Consider the following 17,407-nt stretch of genomic DNA (forward strand, 5'->3'; position numbering starts at 1 on the left):
GTGGGGATGCCACAGCAAGATGGGCAATGTGCTTGGTTCCAGCAGGGCACAGCCACCCATAGCTGTTGGCATCCCCATTACTACAGCTCTCCTAAGGGTCACAACAAAAACAGTCCTAGAGTCTCTAACCTCTTGCATTGTTGTGTCCCTATCATCACGCTAAGCTAGCTACCCTTTAAATTAGAGTCTATATGCTCAGAGACAGGCGTATGGAGGCACAGAGGGTCACGGGGGCACTGCTGGAGCAGGCAAGAGCAAGGGTACATGGGCCCTAACACATTCCTATAAAGGGCCTGCGTTTCAATACCGCAAGTCTCCTCCTCCTAATCTACCCCAGAAGAACATGATGCAAATGTTCAAATACTCGTGTGTGGGGACAAGGCCCATGAATGAAACTCTGTGAGGAGATTGCTGGAGTGAGGAAGACTGGAGTCTGGTGACCTCTGCTCCTCCATAACACAGCTGTTCTTGGAAGGTGTCTTTGCGCCCCTTCCAGGCGGAGGGACAGGAGTGAGCGTACCTCTGATTCACCACAGCTGGCTAGTGTTACTTGTTTCTATGTCTCCGTGGAAAGCCAGGTTTTTGTCCCTGGGATTGTACCCTTTACTCAGGTGACTCTTCTTAACCCTCAGAGTATAAAGTGACTGGCGTTCTGAATAAAGTTGGCTAGTGCATGAGATTTTATTTTGTCTGCCTTATTTTGAGGCCCCAGCCTCCCAGTTTCATGCGGCTGCCATTTAGAGCGGCACACTCATGGAGGTGTAGAGCTTGGGTTCAAACCCCAGCTTAGCCACTTCACAACCATGCAGCTGGGGAGGCTACGTAACTTCCATGTGCTTTGGTGTCCTCATCCATCACGCTCCTGTCTCATCCAGCAGGGTGAAGAATACAAACTCGTGTGCCCCAGCCCCAGGAACGGCGCCCAGTGATGCACACCAAGGGCCTGATAAATGTGAGCCGCTACTCTGTGACCGCCAGGCAAATACATAACAGAATGCTTAAACGCGTGACGAATGCCACACTCACCTGCCACGCAGTGCTGATTTCACCATCCCAGAGGACAGAGGGCCAGGGCGGATGAGTGCTCCCAGGGCTAACCAGTGGACACTTCATCAGACCTCTGACCCAAAGGGGTGACCCCTTCCATCAGTCTCCCCAGTCCAGAGAGGGCAGATGACCAGGACACACATTTATCACGGGCCACCCATTGCAGCTGTTTGCTTTGCAGCTTTTAGTAGACTATTTGCAATTCTGAATTTCTTCCCTGGGATACTTTGTGATTACAAAAAGAAATCTTATAAACAAATAAAAAAAAACCTCGATCTTTGTTTGCTTGATTTGAGATAGGTCTTGAAGGATGGATAACCTTGAACTCCTTATCCCCTGCCTGCCGCAACCTCTCCAGTGCTGAGATTACAGTACACAATGTCCGGTTTATGAGGTGCTAGGAATCAAACCTAGGGCTTCGTGCCTGTCAGGCAAACACTTACTCACTGAGCTACATCCCTCAAATACAGTCTTTCCGGAGAGGCCAGCAAAGCGCCGTTAGTTTTATCTGCAAACAGTATGTTACCCCTCACTCTCTGCTGACCTTTAACGCAAACAGTTCTGGGGGAAATCAACCAGGTAGCACAGGCTGAAGGCAACCAGGTGACCTTGTGTACTGAGGTCCATGGCAGAAGCAGTGACAGGCAGTGGGGCTGAGGCCTCCACTCTGGGAGCGACAGGGGCTGCAGGTACCCCTCTTTCTTTCTTTGGGTATCAATTATCACTACTTTGATGAATTCCTGGTCCCTAAGAGTCCCCACAAGGAGGCTGCCCTGTTTTATCTGGTCAGAATTTTAGAATGAGCTCCCTTTAAAATGGTTTCCTTATTTTTAATTTTTTTTTTAAAAACTAATCACTGACAATGAGAAGAGATTAAAATAGAATTTCAGGCTTCCAGATTTTAATAGCCCTAGAATAACACCATTGTTCATGAAGAAGCAGCTGCACATGTCCAAAAAAAAAAAATCACACACACATGCACACAACCGCACACACACAAAGACTTGGCATGGTTTCTTAAATTTGAAGCTCAGCAAAAAGTTAAATAAATTACCCTTGAAAATTCCCCAAATGCTCAGGGACTAACTTCTGAGATAATTTTGTCTATTCAATTAATTGCGGAGCAGCCACTCTCTAACGAATCTACACTGCCAGTATCTTAAATAGTTCAGGGATGCTCACAAGAGACTCCCGTCAGCAGCACCGGACAGCCAGGTGAGAGAGCAGCCCTGCACAGCCCTCCAGGGAATTCTTAGACCAGTGGGAGATCCAGACACAGACACAGGTCAAGACTCTCCTAGGAGCATGCAAAGAGAGGTCCCCACACAAAGAGAGGTCCCTACACAAAGAGAGGCCCTCATACAAAGAGAGGTCCCTCCCATTTGCTTAAAGAACCAGAGCCTCTGAGCCAGGGAGCGCAAGCTAGTACACTCAGAGACCAGACTCAGCCCACCAGCTGTGACCTAGTAGATCTAAGAGCAGATAAAGCAAGGGTGTCCCCAAATACCTGATGTCACACCTACTCCCTGACAGCAAGCCTGAGAAACCAGAAACAAACCTCCAGAGCCAGAAAAGAGTCCCACTGGATCTCAGAAGGCACTGGGGTAGGAGGTTTGTTTGCCATCCCTTCGGGGAACTCTACAGTTTCTGAACAAAAGTATAGATCAAGGGTCCTCAGTCTGAAATCGGCTGGAGATCTGATAGAATCTTCAGAAATCTGCTACGCAGGCCAAGTTTTGCCAGAGTCAGACAGCAGCAAGAACAGAAATGGTTCCTGCTGCAGGTCTTCCCAGCCCCTGTACCCACACCCAGGAAAGAATGAGCATCAGTCTGTGACCACTCAACATCTCGGAGGAGACTGCCAATCTGTACCCAAGATCCAGCTGAAGACAGTAGCCAGTCAAATCAACATCCTAAGCCAGCAGTGGTGGTCTGGGGGATAAAGTCAGGAGTCCAGCACCACGCTGTCCCCTCCCCCAGAGACATCCAGGAGCAGGGCTGAGGTGTGAAGCACGAGAGGAGGGCCACCTTGAATCCCCAGGTATAATGCTGACACCACAGTGAGACCACACAGCTTCACTTCTCCACCTGCGAATCAGATGCACAGGGACAGTCCCAGCCTGGCACATGCAGGTGGCAGGGCCACCGCTGTCTGGCAGTCAGGAACAATTGAGTCTAACTGAAATCCTTTTCCCCTAGAGGTTGGTTTTCTGGTCATAACAGAAAGAAAGCAGCTGGCAGCCATGGCAACACCAGGGACACCTTACCAGGACAGCTTCTCCAGAAGGTTCAGGGAGACTCCCTCCATCCTCACCAGGAGGAGACTGGAGGCTCTCCTCCCAAGTCACATGACTCTTATCATGACTCTCACAGCCTAGGATTGATTCTTTTAGTTAAAGCCTTAATCACGGAGGCTCTGGCAATCTGATGAGTCCAGAAGCAGCCCGGCCTCATGCCAAGGAAACTCCCCCCTGGCTAAAGAACAAGGGTCGGCCTCGGAAGGACTGCTCTTTCCAGCAAACTGTAAGCGGCTCGTCACTATGCGCTGAAGAATCCATGCCCACACCCAAAAGGTGCGGTGCAGGTAAGGGCTCAGGAGTGCGATGCTCGGTTAGTTAATTCTGGAGGTCTGAGTCTCAGAGAGGGTTTTGTTTCTTTCCAAGACAGTATTTTCTCAAGAATGCATCTGAGCGTTCTTTCTGCTCCCTTCCCATGCCATTTCTTCAGTCTGACTCTCCTCTGCCTTACCTCTGTAGCTATGGGATGCTCCTCTCTCAGAGCCCAGCAAGGATGCTGCCTCTTCTACTCCAGCATCACTGTGGTATTCTGGGCTCTACCAGTAGACTGTTGGTCTTTCATTACAGTGACGGCTTCCACATTCTGCCCTATATAAGTTACTGCCGTCTCCTTTTCTCCATGGCAACCCCTCTGAAAGGCGGAGGCTTCATAGATGGGTCATCTCATAGTCAGCTTCTTTACAGAAGGTGACAGGACATAGGAGATGCAAACCTCACACGGAACAGTGATCCCTTGAGGACTACCAGAGGCCATCAAGCCCAGGAAAACCCATGCTTCACAGCATAGGTCATTAAAAAAAATGAAAATAAAATCCTCTACCACAAGGGACCATAGCAACCCAAGAAGTTGCATCCCTGCCTATCTCCAGATGTGGATCAACAAGGATGCAGCAAGCCAATGGCATGCACGGCACATTTAAACCAGAAAAGAAGGCTCTCGCTTCAGAAGAGGAGACAATACTTTCTCTTGTTTCTACGTAACACACTGCGTTTGGAGCTTAGGAGGGTGAAGCAGAGGCAGGCGGGCTTTCACAGGTCTGGCTAGGCTCTGCGTGGCTAGTTTTAGTCAACTTGACTCAAGCTAGAGCCGTCCTGGAAGAGAGCCTCAGGTAGGAACTGCCTCCATCAGACAGCCCTATGAGCCTGTGGAACATTTTCTTGACTGATGATTGATGTAGAAGGGCCCAGACCACAGTACCATCCCTGGACAGGTGGTCCTGGGGTAGCAGAAACCGTGTAAGCCAGGAGGAAGAAATTAGTCATCAGTGTTCCTCCTTGTTCTTTGCTTCAGTTTCTGCCTTGGCGTTCCTACTTGAAGTTCTTGCCCTGACTTTTCTCTCTGATGGACTGTAAAAACAATAAGCTGAAATAAACCCTTTCCTTCCCAAGCTGATTTTTGTCATGGGGTTTTGTAGTGGGAATTCATTCAGCCAATGAATGAATTTGGGGATTCTGGACATAGGGCCATGGTCTTCTGTCTGAGGATGTGATGGTTTTTAAGAGAAATAAGGGCTCTCTCTCTCTCTCTCTCTCTCTCTCTCTCTCTCTCTCTCTCTCTCTCTCTCTCTCAGAGGACCGTGACAGCTCTCTGGCTTTATTGTGTTCCTCTACCTTGTGAGCTCTTTGCCCACAGCATGCTAGTTCTAGGTCAAAAGCCTTCTCTTGCCACTCAACTGCTCTACCTTAGGCATGAACCTTCCAGGCCATGTCAAGTACCCTCACCTGTTCTAGATCTTCATCATAGCTCCCAAGGTACCACTGTCCCTTGTATGACCTGAAGGTCATTTGTGAGTGGGTCAAAAAAGGAACCAATCATGACTCCAAAGCAAGAGCTTACGTAACACATTCTACATAGAAGGATCAGTCTTGGCTTCCCAGGCCTCTCAATGGACACCGTTATCCAAATAAGTTCTTGGTCTTTACTATCACCTATTCCAGAATGGAAGCAAAGCAAAAACATCGCAGTCAAATGCACTGTTAGAGTTCAGTTTCTACCCTTTCTAAGGCCCAAACGCTCCCAGGATGACTAAGAGCACGTCTGTGGGGCAGGGATGTGCTAAGAGAGACACTGGCATCTACAAAAGCAATTACTTCCAGTGGTTGACTGATTACTGGGCCTGGCCTCCTGCTGAACGCACTTAAGGGCGCCCAGTGTCACAGTGTGGAGCCCAGGCAGGCGGGCTGCAAAGCAGTCAGCACCGACTTGCTCACCAGCCTCCTAACAACTGTCCAGCACCACCAGCTGGTTTCTTCCCTGCCCTGATGGCCTAAGCAGTAGGCTTGGTGGGTAGAACACTGGAGGGGGCCATTTCACACAGCAGAGATGGAGGAGCCTGCTCCTCAAGTCCTTGTGCAGGCCAACTACTCACTGAGGTGAGGGAAGGCGCACGCCCTCCCCCTAGCTCTGCCCTCTACCCTCTACCCACACAGACATGGCCTTACTGAGTCCCCTAGGCCCACAATGCCAACGGCTGCTCTCTCAGCTAGGAAGCCATCTTCATATGACCCTAAACCCCATCTGCACCTCAGGTGGAGACCCAGAGTGTGCACAGATGCACTGTTCTCTCTCTGATGTGAACGGGCAAGGGGAGAGGGAGGCTGGGAGAGTGTTGTACTTGCAGCCCAGGGACAGAGGCACAAGGGATGGGGGCACATTGCAGGATCTGTCAATCACACACAGGTCTGTGTGGTCAAGAGCAGGAAAGGGCAGCACCTACTGTTTCGTTTGCCTTCTTCTCCACCCTCCTCTTCATTCTCAGGATCTATGTCTTCTGCTTGGGTTATCCAATCCAAGTAGCCCTTGAGATCCTCTTCCAACTGCTGCTTCTCTCGAAGCTTCTGGAAGTCTCCGCGTGCTTTAGCCTTCTCTCTTTCCTTTGAGAATTCTCTGAGAGATGGAAGGAGAAACAAGAGCACCGGTCAGAGCCTCCATGGGGACCAGAACACGAGCCATCTGCCCTGCTGTGCAGTGGTCTCACAACAGGACACAACCACAGAACACAGCGGTGGAGCTAACACACGCGACAGAACAGAAGACGGTGCCTCCCTAAGCAGAACCGTGGGCGTCAGAGTTGCAAAGACCACACTGACATACATGCATGGTTTATTAGGAAGTAAACTCCCTGCAGGACGATTTCTAAAGCGGCCAGCCCCTAACACAGAGGGCCTTTCACTCTGTCCACCACTTCCTAAAGAAGGGGAACCTGAGGTCAAAGAGAGCACCCAGAACCGCGGGCAGGGACACACTGGACCCATCTTACAGCCCAGGTCTCCCTTCCTGGACAGGACCTCCAATACTGGAGACATACTCCCATTTGTCTCAACCTCTCTCCCAGGCTGCCCCGTAGTAAGAGGAGAGGTAGAACAACCTGCTGCCAGATGCACTAACTGTTGGCCGTTTTCTCTGCCTCCCATGGCTGCAACCCCATAACCTTGTATCTCAACACATAGACAAAATCCCACACCTGTGCAGGCAATTCTGAGAGTCGGGTGCATGGCTGGTCAGGTTTTACATCCAAGGAACCATCTGCCCACCCAACTGTTAACAGGAACCAAGATATGTGAACAACAGTCTGGAGTACATTAACGCTATTAGGGAGTGGGTGAGGTTACAGGAGAGAGGCTTCTGCACACAGGCTTCTGCCAGCACTCCAACACAGCTACTGCCCTCTCCCCCCTACCTGCTATCCAACTCAGAGTCAGCGTGGCTCCCTTCAGTGACATCACTAACACTGGCAGTAGGGCTAGGACCTGCCTCCCTCAACTCCAGGCCTTTGGGTAGCTGAATGGGCACCTAAGCAGCCAGCAAAACTGGAATCTTTGCTCAGGGGTTTCTCTCTGCTCCCACTCACTGCCTGATTCTCGTCACCACTCGACCCTAGGACCCATTCTTGGCCCCAGAAGGCTGTCCTATGAAGAGGCAGGTCTGTGGGAGCTCCCGGTACAGCGCACAGACATGGCAGGAGAGGTGGGAGGGTGTAGAGGACCTGTGCTCTGCCCTCCAGCCAAAGCACTCCCGGGGATGATAATATCCTCCAACCTCAACACAAGGGGACTTGAAGGGCTGCATCCTGCTGCTCACACAACAGGATGCGGAGCACAGATGAGGTTTCGTCCACCAGCGCATCCCAGAGCATACACAATGCACAGCTCAGCTGGGGACATTCGCTAAGTTGTCCTCAACTCCAAGAGTTCCACTCCATCCAGAGCTACACCCTTGAGCAGCGCCCAGAAGGCCTACGTGAAATGAGTGAGATAATGTTCTCTTAAAACCCGCGAAGATCAAGTGGGCCTTCAATCCTGTTGCTTATGTTACTATTGTTTATACTGTAGACCTCTGTCATGTTTGATTCTGATCTTAGCACACTAAAAGTAGATTATTACATACTAAGTTCTTAATCAGGATTCATACATGATCTGAACTCTTTAAAAACGATCATAGAAGTCAGTAAAATGTTATCCTGTGCAGCTAAGAATGTCAGAAAGGGAAATTTTACTTTACCATTGTCTTTACTGGTTTACACTAGAACTATAAAATCCCTCTATGTCTCTTGCCCATAGTGGTGGATAGAGTTTAGCAGGCATATGTAAACCCCTGCTGAAAGTAGCATTTCTCCGAATGGAAACTTTGTCAAAACCTGTACCACTGTCTACTCACAGGAAAGGAACCCTCCACCACCACAACCTCCTGACCCAGAAGGTCTCACCTCCCGTCCACTGCATCTGGTATTAACCTCACTGGGTGACGAGAAACATCACTCCATTTTTAATAGAATTTCATCATCTTATACTAAGAGGTTAAATGGTAAGTCATTGGTTTACTGGTAAGCAAAGGTTTATTGGAATGAAGTTACTGGTAGAAATGACTAAGATTTCTGCAAGTGACCAGGAAATCGAAAAACAATGACATTCTAGGAGCCTACTTGTCTGGGTCTGGAATTTTGTGGTACATGTAACCAAGAGAAAATAAAACAGTGTCTATACAAAAATACACAATAATCCACTGACTTCTGCTCATGAAGGAGGGGGAAATAAGAAAATAGACATACTTCTACATGATGTAGCTGAAAGAGCTGGAAGCATCTGAAAGGATGGCTCCGTGGGCCAAGTGTTCACATGACGACCCGAGTTTGGATCCTAGACACTCAAGGGGCAAAGTGGGGTGTGGTTATACACCTGTAACCCCAGCACTGGGGAGACAGAGACACATGGGCTCTAGGTACTCACTAACCAGCCAGCCTAGCCAAACTGGCAGGCTCTGGGTACAGCAGGAGACTGTCTCAGAAAAACAGGATGGAGCCACACAGAGGGGGCAAGTGGCATTGACCTCTGGCCCTTGCGTGCACACACATGGCTCCTGCCTATGCAAAGAAGCATCAACTCCCTTCCCAGCCCTTTCTTGAACATGCACCTAAAACAAGAAGGAAACAATGGACAGGGATGAGTGGGGTAAAAGTAACAAAGGGTGGAGTGTTTTTCCTAAGTATATCGTTTTGTCCAGTTTTGACTTTTGGAACTAGATGGCTTTTACATTATAGATTTTTAAAAAAGCAAATCAAGTATAGGATAAAGCAATAATGCCTCCACATTGAAAGCCAAAAACAGTTCATCCGATTGTACTGTAAATAAATATCATAACCACCCTGAAGGAGGAGGACAGGGGTAACAAACACAACTCATAAACACACAACAGTCAGTCTTGGGCAGGACTGGAACAAGGGAAGGAATGCGGAAATGCCTGGGGTTTGCTTAGGTTTGTTTGCTGGGTTTGGCTTTGTGTGTGTGTGTGTGTGTGTGTGTGGTGTATGTATGGCTGTGTGCATGTGTGTGTATGTGTCTGTGTGCTTGTGTTCACATGTGAATGAGATGATTCTGGAATGGCTTTAGAAGCAGGGCAGGATCTGGCATGAACAGTGCTGATGTTTAGGGCTCCCACAGTGGGAATCAGTGAAGCTGGGGCTGGAGAAGACTGGAGAGAAGCCTCTGAGAGACCGGATGTTCTGGTCTGGGGAATCTGCAGAGGTTCAGGGGGCTGAGGAGCTGGGACAAGTGATCTTGAGAGTGCTGAGACTATAGGAGCGTACCCTGTAACTGGAACTGGTACCCCCATGAACTCAGGATTTCTAAAGTTTGCCGATGCTGATACCTAAAGACATGTTTGTGTGTATGTGCATACGTGTATAGAAATGTATGTGTTCTTGTTCCATCTGTTACAAGAGTCTAGAGACAGTCTTCCTAGTCAGTATAAGAATACTGGGTGACCAGATCTACTTTCTCAGAATATTCTTCACTCAAAGGCATAAAAAAGCCGAATGTGGCAACACAAACTTGTAATCCCGTCCCCTGGCTGGGGAAACACTGAGACAGAGGACTGTATGTGTTAAAAGTCAGCCTGGGCTATAGTGTGAGAGCCTGATCAAAAAAATCAAATCAACAAAGACTCTGTAATTGTTCTAATCAATTGCAAATTTATGCCTCTGCCAGTCCATTCCAGAGCATTAATTAGACCCGAATGTTCCTCATGGGAGTTGACCCTGTTGTCCATTTTTTCGGGTCTCTCTCCCAAGATGTCCACTTCAAACAGGAATGCCGGAAGACAGAGTACAAACCCACACACTCCTTCTCAAGAGGCCAGCGCATCCCTATGGGACAGAAAGCCTGTGGCTGCTGAGATCATGTGTCCAAATCCAGACATGCCATCTGGAGCGGCTTCCACCGGCAGTCTGCCACTCCTGTATGAACACAAGCCTCGTGGGGGGCGGGGGGGTTACATGGCTGGCTGGTTAACACACCATCCATTTTACTTCCTCTTTAAGGAGCCATCACTCAACAATCCCTCCCCATCACAGCCTAAGGACTACTGTGAGTCTTCTTTAGTCCAGTCTGTGTGCAAATCATCACTCGCTGGCCATGGCGGCTGCTACAGGAGTTGGTGAATGGGTGCCTCTCTTTCCCCAGGAGACCACCACAAGCCTGGCTTCATTTTGGTGGTCTCTCATTCAGAATGCCAACTGGCTCGTTATCACCTTCCTGAGTCAAGGCCCTCTCCCAGATGCTACTTCATCTTTATGTGTCTAGCCTGTAAACGTGCACCTTGTACCCCATCAATTGACTCAATCCCTCAACCCGCTGAGCCACTGCAAAATTCTGGGGACCAGAGCAGACTTCTTTTCTCATCCTTGAATTCCAGTGCAAGCTTCACATTTGTGGGGGACGATCCCTAGTTACATTTTTCAAATGAGATCTGTAAGCCTCTGAGTCATTAGGATGCTTGTCATTGAGAATCAAGACCCAGATATGTTCCTGTCCCCTCTCCTAGATAGATTCTTTCAACAGGGCCTTTGCCATCCTCACTGACACATGCTTACTGTGAGGAAGGGGCGGCTATAACCTCACTATATGGGTCCTGAGGCTCTGCGAGGCCAGGCACACAGCGTATCCAGCTGCTGAATGCCACTCTTCAGTACCACATCACAGACACACAGGGAACAAGGCAGGAAGCAGGCACATGGAGGGAGGAGAATCAAGACAGGTCAGAGGGATGGGAACAGAGCTCAACGGAGAGTAGCTGCCTAGGATACCCAGGTCCTAGGTTTAATCCCCAGCACAAAGAGGGAAAGTTCGAGGCAGTCTAGAAAGACCTTCAGATTCTAAACAAGGGGCTTAGACTGCTTCCTTTTCGTAGGGCAGAACATTGAGACAGTATCTTGCCATGAAGCTCAGGCTGGCCTTTAGCTTGTGAGTGCTGGGTTTACAGGAAAGCAACCTGCCCCGGTTCTGAATTGCTTCCTTATAGGCAATAGGGACTGGAGAAATCTGAAAGCCACTAACTTGGCTTTATAGGAATCATCTGTGAAGCAGAGAACAAAGTAGGGGGAAAATGATGGTGGCGAGGCCAGGGGCATTCTGCAAACACAGATGATGAGTTACATTGAGTACCAACGTGACAGTTTCTAAGGCCTCGATTTTCTCACACTATGGTTTGAAAACAGGCCCACAGGACTTGTCATTGCTGATCCAGTCCCCACCCTGAGGTCACTATCACTTCGGCCTTGTTTATGCTAATCTGTTAGGTCTGGTACACCAGTGTGATCATTTAGCCACTATGAACCCTGTGAGCCAGGTGATGTACTCCCAACTGTCACGCACATATTCCTTGCCTTCGGGAAGGAATGGTGGGGTGGGCTGGATGGAGAGGCTATCATGGGAAAGAGGAGGCAGATGTGCTGGGGTCCCCAGGTGCCAATGAGTTTGAAAACAGCGGATTTTAGTACAGTTCCTAATAGCCCAGGTTCTCCAATAAAGAAATGGGTGCCTTTGGAAGCAATGACATCTTAGAAGGGGGCAGACAGGATGAACTAATGCCTAACATGGGTCTGTAGTAACAGTCTGCCTTCTCCAACAGACACTCTCCATCCACCCGAGCCAGCACCCCTACATACTATCTTGAACTATAGTTCCCATCTCCCTGGACTCATCTATGACCAATAAGGAGAAGGCAGGAAGGCCACCTGCTGTGGACAGGTCTCTGCCGTTCCGCTCTTTTCCCAGGGCAGCAGTCTGGCTCCCTCCTAGACCTACCTGGAAGACTAGCGAACGTGAAGGGCTGGGTGGATTTAATAACGCGCTGTCTGACCGCAGCCAGTCACTCCCCCATACTCAAAAGGCCCCAAAGACGAGAGCAACAGAACACAGCAGTGACCTCAGCCAAACAGAGCGTACACTGTGAGGGAAAGTGGCCTGGGTTTCGGCAGGAGAGGCCGAGTCTGTGCACTGTGTGTCCCCAACAGAAATAAACCTCACATTTGCTGGCATTTGTATTTAGAATCTTTACTGTGTCTTTATAGTCACTGTCCCATCCCAGAGTGGCACAGGCAGGACACAGGTGTTCCTGTTCATCTCACAGAGGCCAACACTGAGGATCAACAAGGTCTTGCCACATGCCCAGTTCACAACTGGGCTGCCAACAAGGCTTTGAACCAAGCATCCTTTCCAGGACCCTGCTGACCTCACTTCTGCTAACACAGTGGAGGAGACACCAGCAAGGTAGAAACTGTAGCTCTCCTTCCTACATGTTCTGGTTTTCTTCCAGAGTCCCTAACTCAGGAATAGAGATAACCCTTCATTCCTATCTCCCTATGGCTGTCTCTCATGTCTCCTTAGAGGGCACCACTTCAGAGAGTCCTCTGCTTCCTACCCAGGAACCTGGAAGGAGTCTTAGGCAGAGAGCCCCGACATCCTAGGATTTCCAGATCCTGACATAGTGAATTATGGAACCCTTTGATTAGCTAGAAATCCTATAGAGAGAACAGTCGGCCTGCAGTGGGCCACTGCACACAAACACAGGAGCAGATTAAACGTGACTGTTCCAAATGCAGTTTGCTCTGGGAAGTTTTGTTTCTCAAATGCCTTCGAAATTAATAAAATAAATGGGCCACTGGGAATCATCTTAATTTAGAAATGGGGCTTGTTCTTGCTTTTTTTTATAACCAGACTTGAATAAATGAAAGGCAAGCAAATGAAACCCCTTTATACCCACACATACATTCATTCACCAGCCCTAAGACAAGAAAGGCCAACAGAACCATTAGGATGCTGGTTTCTAGTAAAATGAAGGACTTAGAAACTCATCAAAAACCAAACAAAGCATTTATGAAAGCAAATACAAGGGGGAAGCTGAAGGTTGTCCCCCCCCCACACACACACCCAGTAGAAAACAGCCTTCCTTAGGCCTAAATCACATCCAGGTACAGACGTAAAGGGAAAGACAGAATGAAAAGGCAGTCTGGCTGGAGCGGGAAACACGCCCCGCCCTGGAGCGGGGAAACACGCCCAGCCCACCCGTAGCCTAGCACCCGGGAGGGTCAGGAGTTCAAGGTCAACCTTAGCTGCCTACAAAATTCAAGGCCAGCACAGGCCACACAAGAACCTGTCTAAAAGAGGGAGAAGGAAAGGAATAGGAAGGGAGCGGGAGAGGAAGATGAGGTAAAACATTCAAAGAATGTTCTTGTGCCTGCAACTTTCTGGCTAACACAAAAGTCCAGAAACAATTTTGCCAAGATTTGGCAGGAATATGTGATGTTTCTCAGAGGGCAAAGGAATTTCAATCATTCATACCCGTTCAGGTCAAAGTTCACCCAAAGCAATTATTTTATTATTCTAGGAGTTCCTTTATCGTGAGATCCCGCTTCCCTCAGAGGCGTGGTCTCTCTGCACCTGGGCGGGGTGGGGACTCAGCCCCTGCACTTTTCCTGGGGGAACTGCTCCTTTGTGGATGGTAGCAATGAAGGGGCCTAAAGCTTTCCTGCAGCAGAACACTACAGTGGCCACTGCTGGAGGTCAGGTATATCAGGAATTCTGCCAGGCCAAAGGCACTAGAAAGCCAGAGGGCCCTATGTATGGGGTAACTGTGTAGAGGAGGGTTAATCACCAACCACAGCTCCCCTGGGAGGATTCTCAAATGAAATCAACTCCACAGTGACACCTAGGCATTTCAGTGCTTCCTAGAACTGTGTTTTCTAGCATTTCCCTGGGTATCCAGTGTGAGATTATCTCAGTATGGTCTCTTCTTATCAAGTCGGTCATGCTTCCACTGACGTAGAAGGCTGTGAAGATGCTCTAAACAGAAGCAGTTTCCATCGTGGGAGAGGACAGCCCGCTTTGAAAGGTGTCCCGTGCTTTGGATGACTAGGCTGCATTAGCTGCAGTACAGAAAACCCAGGACTCAAGAGTCTGTGCCACCAGGAGAGCTCAGGGACTCTTCCCATGTAGTGCTCCCCCTGGCCAGAGCACAGCGGGAGAAAGTGTGTGTGCCTGTGTTCCCGCTGCCTGACCCTGTATCTCTTGCCCAATCTCTAACCCTACTCCCTCTTCAGTCATCATAGAATCACTCTCCCCGACATCTGCCTCCCACCAAGCCTCGGTGCTCTTCACTGGCTGAGGGTCCCTCCCTTGACATCCATCCTCCCACCTCCAAGCCTCCATGCTCTTCACTGGCAGCGGGTCCCTCAGCAGCTTCTTTGAGACCATGCCCTAGGCTGAGGCAGATGTGAGACCATTTCCCTGGCATCCTGTGAATCCCCTGGATTAGAGGGTCCTGCATTTGTGGGATTCGGTTCACAGCCATGTGGTTGTTATTGAACAGTCTTTCCCACACACTACCCTGCAAACGCTGTGAAAAAGGGGCTGGATCTTATCACAAGCCCTGACCAATCAATACGAATCAGATCAATAACTGGGTGTTTCTATAAATACAGGTATTTATTTATAGAATAAATGGCACTGATAACTCAGATGTGGACACGGACTCTGTGCTGGAGGATCCGGGTTCAAGTACTCATGTAAGTTTTAACCACTTGAAACCCATACCCTACGGCATCATTAAAAAATGTTAAACAAGAATCCTCTTTAAGTCTGAACTATATAGACATTGCAGCAAAGTCTTGCATACACCTTAGAACGAAACTACTACGTTTTCTTGTATGAGGGTGCAAGAAGGTCTTCCTTCAAAGGGTTAGACTCCACCAAAGCCATCAAAGACATCAAAATCCTGGGAAAATTGTTCTTTCTCAAGAGAGCTGATGAAATCTCTGTAGGATGCAAGCTAAAAGCTACAGACATCTTTCAGCCTTTCAAAGGCGTGCTCTAAGAGGTATTTATAAAACACACAAGCTCCCTATCAGATGTGGCTTTCTCTGAATGAACGCCATCACGTGACCAGGTGAACCAGACTAGCATTAACCATATATTTTGCGATACCTTTTAAATATTTCTACTTAAGAAATAATTTAAGAAATATACTTCACTAAGCATATCAGATAGTTTTGTTTTTTGATGAAAACCATGGTAAATGTATTTACCTGAAGAGAGTTGGGAGGGTGGCAGAACTGGAAAATATAAACATGTTTAAAGGTACCAGTGTCTCAGGACACATCTTTCTTATATCCAAAACAGGATATTTCATAAAAGGCCTAATCAGACTGCCTGCCATAGACTGAAGACCAGATAAGCAACATGTGACGGGGGGCACCCAATACAGACGAACAACACAGACCCATGGAGGCTAGAATAGGACCAACCCATCAGGATGCACCCAGAGAAATATCTAGGAACTCTACTCAAATTCTACCTTCTGTGCAGAAAGTAAACCACCTGGTGAGCTACACTGAGGGGACCAGGCATCCCTTTCAGGAGGAATCCCCCAACAAAAAGCACAGTGGTAAGAAAATACAGGCAAGAGGACCTATTGCAGAGGACAGGAACTCCAAGACGTACTCCCCAGCTAACAGCTCTCAAAAGACTACTGGAACCACAGAGACTTATTCACAAGATCTAGGAGGCACATGGGAAGGGGACCCAAGTTCTCAGAAGCTATTCAGACTTTCAATCTGCTTTGTGTAATTAGACCTGGGAAGAGAAACAACCGACAGAGCGTGAAGAAGCAAGCCATTCAGGAGGTAGCAGCTGAGCCTCTGGGAGGGAGGCATCACAGGCAGGCACAGGCTTTTCCCTTGCCAGACAGGAAGAGCTCCTGGCCAATGGGAAAGCAGCTTGGGTTCTGGCCACACCAAGGTGTCCATTTAATCATTAGCCCAGCCTCTTCTAGCTGTGTCTCTTTGAGGAAACTGAGGGACCTCCCTGAGTCTTGATTCACTGATAGGAATCTTATGAGCCCTACTCATCTATAAAACCGGCAGGGACTTCTAACCTTCCCAAAGCAGTACAGAGGAACCCAAGGGCACAAACCAAATGAAGCACGCGGCTGGTGGCAGAATATAATTCCAGCGGCCATATTTACAATGATATGAACAACAGTTCAATGCCAGTTCTCACACAATTCCACCCAAACTGGACAGCTGGACCCCACAGATCCTGCTTCCCAAGTCTGCACCTTCATCTCCATACTGTCCCCAACGCCATCCCTGCTCCCGGACTCTCCTCCCTGCGATCTTCGTTTCATAGTTCTGAATCACTGAACGCTTGCACAGCACCCACACTTCCTCTGCAGGGGCCTCCAGCTACAAACCCACTCTCCTGCCCCGCTGCTGGGCGACCAGCTTGGAGCTCCCTGAACGGCTCCGACAGGCCCAAGGCACCAGTTCCTGCTCACCTCCTCTCTGGCTTGGCAACCCCCACCACACTCCTAGGCACAAACCCTGAGCTGGATCACTTCAGCTAGAAGGCCCTGGCATGTCTGCTGTCCTGTTCACAAATGGCAGCTAATAATTCTTGGCAGAGGCTCTTCTGGGAAGAGGTGGCAGGTGGAGTCTGCCTCCTTCTGCATTAAAGTCCGTTAGACGACACAAAAGTCCCCAAGGGTCAAGGATGGGAAACCCCAAATCTCTACAGGCTCTGAAGATGCCAGCAGACAACCTAAACTAAGATTTATTTTATGGCAGAATCATAAGGGAATGAAGGAGTTCGGAGTGGATCAGTTTTTTAGCCTGGAATCCAAACCAGTGTCTTATAACAACGAGAAAGACGTGGAGCCTTGCAGAGAAACACTAGCAAGTGAACGTTCAGAGCCTGAACTAGAGGGTTTTCCTCTCCCGGAGAGCACAGCCAGACACAGGTGACATCGACAGGGCTTTTGGACTTTCAAGCCCCTTCCATTTGTCTCCTCACTTCTCAGTACATTCAGGAAATGGGGTTGTCCCATGTTGACAAGAAAGCCTTAGTATGGGGAAGTGAATTGTGATGACCCAAAACACATCTCTAGGAAGTGGGACAGGAGTGGAGCCAGGACTTTTGATTTCTGATGTCCCACCTTCCCCATACACTAGGGGAAGCTAGCAAGGATAGACATTGCAGGAGTCAGGCTAGCCCGAGATTACAGCCAACTGATGTAAGCTAGCTGGGGGATGTAGAGATCTCAGCACAGAGACCCAGCATCCCAGGGTGTGCATGCCAAGACAGCAGCTTCTGAAACCTCCACACCCTGAGCTAGGTGAAGCCAAGCCAGGCTGCAGGACGGCTTCCCTGCAGAGAAGTCCTCAGTCAGCTGAGGACCCATGCTTATTGCACATCTTCCTCAGTCTCTGGCACTCTGATGCCTTTGCTCCCTG

The 17,407-nt window shown here is 49.0% G+C and overlaps 1 protein-coding gene across 17 annotated transcripts in view; it reads right to left on the minus strand.

Annotated features, from left to right (window-relative positions):
* Cacna1d (calcium voltage-gated channel subunit alpha1 D) overlaps nt 1-17,407 on the minus strand; it is a 302,791-nt gene that overhangs the window by 89,585 nt on the left and 195,799 nt on the right. For all 17 annotated transcript variants that reach the window (XM_075988926.1, XM_075988927.1, XM_075988923.1 and 14 more), the window contains one exon: nt 6,062-6,231. In XM_075988926.1, coding sequence (XP_075845041.1) covers nt 6,062-6,231 — 170 coding nt within the window. The remainder of the gene's footprint in view (nt 1-6,061; nt 6,232-17,407) is intronic.

Source organism: Microtus pennsylvanicus, chromosome 10, assembly GCF_037038515.1.
Source record: "Microtus pennsylvanicus isolate mMicPen1 chromosome 10, mMicPen1.hap1, whole genome shotgun sequence".
Taxonomy (NCBI): Eukaryota; Metazoa; Chordata; class Mammalia; order Rodentia; family Cricetidae; genus Microtus; species Microtus pennsylvanicus.